Source organism: Mastomys coucha, chromosome X (genome assembly GCF_008632895.1).
Source record: "Mastomys coucha isolate ucsf_1 chromosome X, UCSF_Mcou_1, whole genome shotgun sequence".
Lineage (NCBI taxonomy): Eukaryota > Metazoa > Chordata > Mammalia > Rodentia > Muridae > Mastomys > Mastomys coucha.
In genome coordinates this window covers 101,971,540-101,972,523 of record NC_045030.1, presented here as the reverse complement: position 1 = coordinate 101,972,523, position 984 = coordinate 101,971,540, and the positions used below count along the sequence as shown (strand labels likewise).

General features: G+C 39.0%; 1 protein-coding gene across 1 annotated transcript in view; it reads right to left on the bottom strand.

Moving 5' to 3' along the window:
• Ogt (O-linked N-acetylglucosamine (GlcNAc) transferase) overlaps positions 1–984 on the bottom strand; it is a 40,669-nt gene that overhangs the window by 3,266 nt on the left and 36,419 nt on the right. The window contains exons 22-23 of the mRNA XM_031365852.1: positions 755–984; positions 376–499 (exon numbers count right to left, since the gene is read on the bottom strand). Coding sequence (XP_031221712.1) covers positions 376–499; positions 755–984 — 354 coding nt within the window. The remainder of the gene's footprint in view (positions 1–375; positions 500–754) is intronic.

The following is a 984-nucleotide window of genomic DNA, read 5'->3' as shown; positions in this document are numbered from 1 at the left end:
ATATGCTCTATAGACCATGTTGGCTTCAAACTCATAGAGATCTACCATAAATAAACACCATAAAACAAAGAGACTATTTCATTGAATGGACGAATCACCATTTACCTTGGTATGATTCCTCTAATTCTCACTCATTTTCAGGCAACTAAGGATTTTTGGTTTTGTTTTTAAATTATCTTCCTGTGAAGAAGTACTAGGATCAAATTTCTGACACTTTGGAAAGTTATTAAAATTTCATGATTCCCTAAGAGTTTAGATCATGTCCTCCCATCCAGAGAGCATACAAAAATTTATCTATTTTATATTATTCTTTATTTATGGCTTCACTTCATCCATAGACTCAGACATATAGTTTGTTCCTGGTAGTTTACTTACTATTCTAGGTCGGTTCCCAGTTTCACAGCTATGTCTTCATATTCCTGTCTGCTTTTAGCAATGAGCTCAAGACATCCCAGACAAGTGAGCTGAGAAGCTGCAACTCGAGAGGCAAGAGTCTCTCCTAGAAAGTAAAAAGATAGTAATTGCACATCTTAGAACTGTAAGTCACATAATCATTGTGAATTGCATTTAACTATCCACACATTACAGATGGAGAGGATAGTGCCACGTACTCAGACTTGAATAAGTCCCATTTTCTACACCCTGCCTTAATTACTTCTACTACATACAAGTTCACCTTCAAGTATCCCCTCTTGACCCAAAGGAAAATTTTTAATGAATAAAGAAGAACGTGATGATTTTATCAGCCACTAACCTGGCATTGTCACCATGGGTGTTCCTGCCCAGAGAACATCCATCCCTGTGGTATGCCCATTGCACAAAGGAGTATCCAGGCAGACATCAGCCAGCTGACCTCTCCTGACATGCTCCTCTTTAGGAGCCACAGGTGAGAAAATGATACGGTTCTGGGGAAGGCCCATATTTTGTGCATATTGTTGAATATTGGGTTCTCCTACTGCTGGAAAACGCAACAGCCAAAGCACG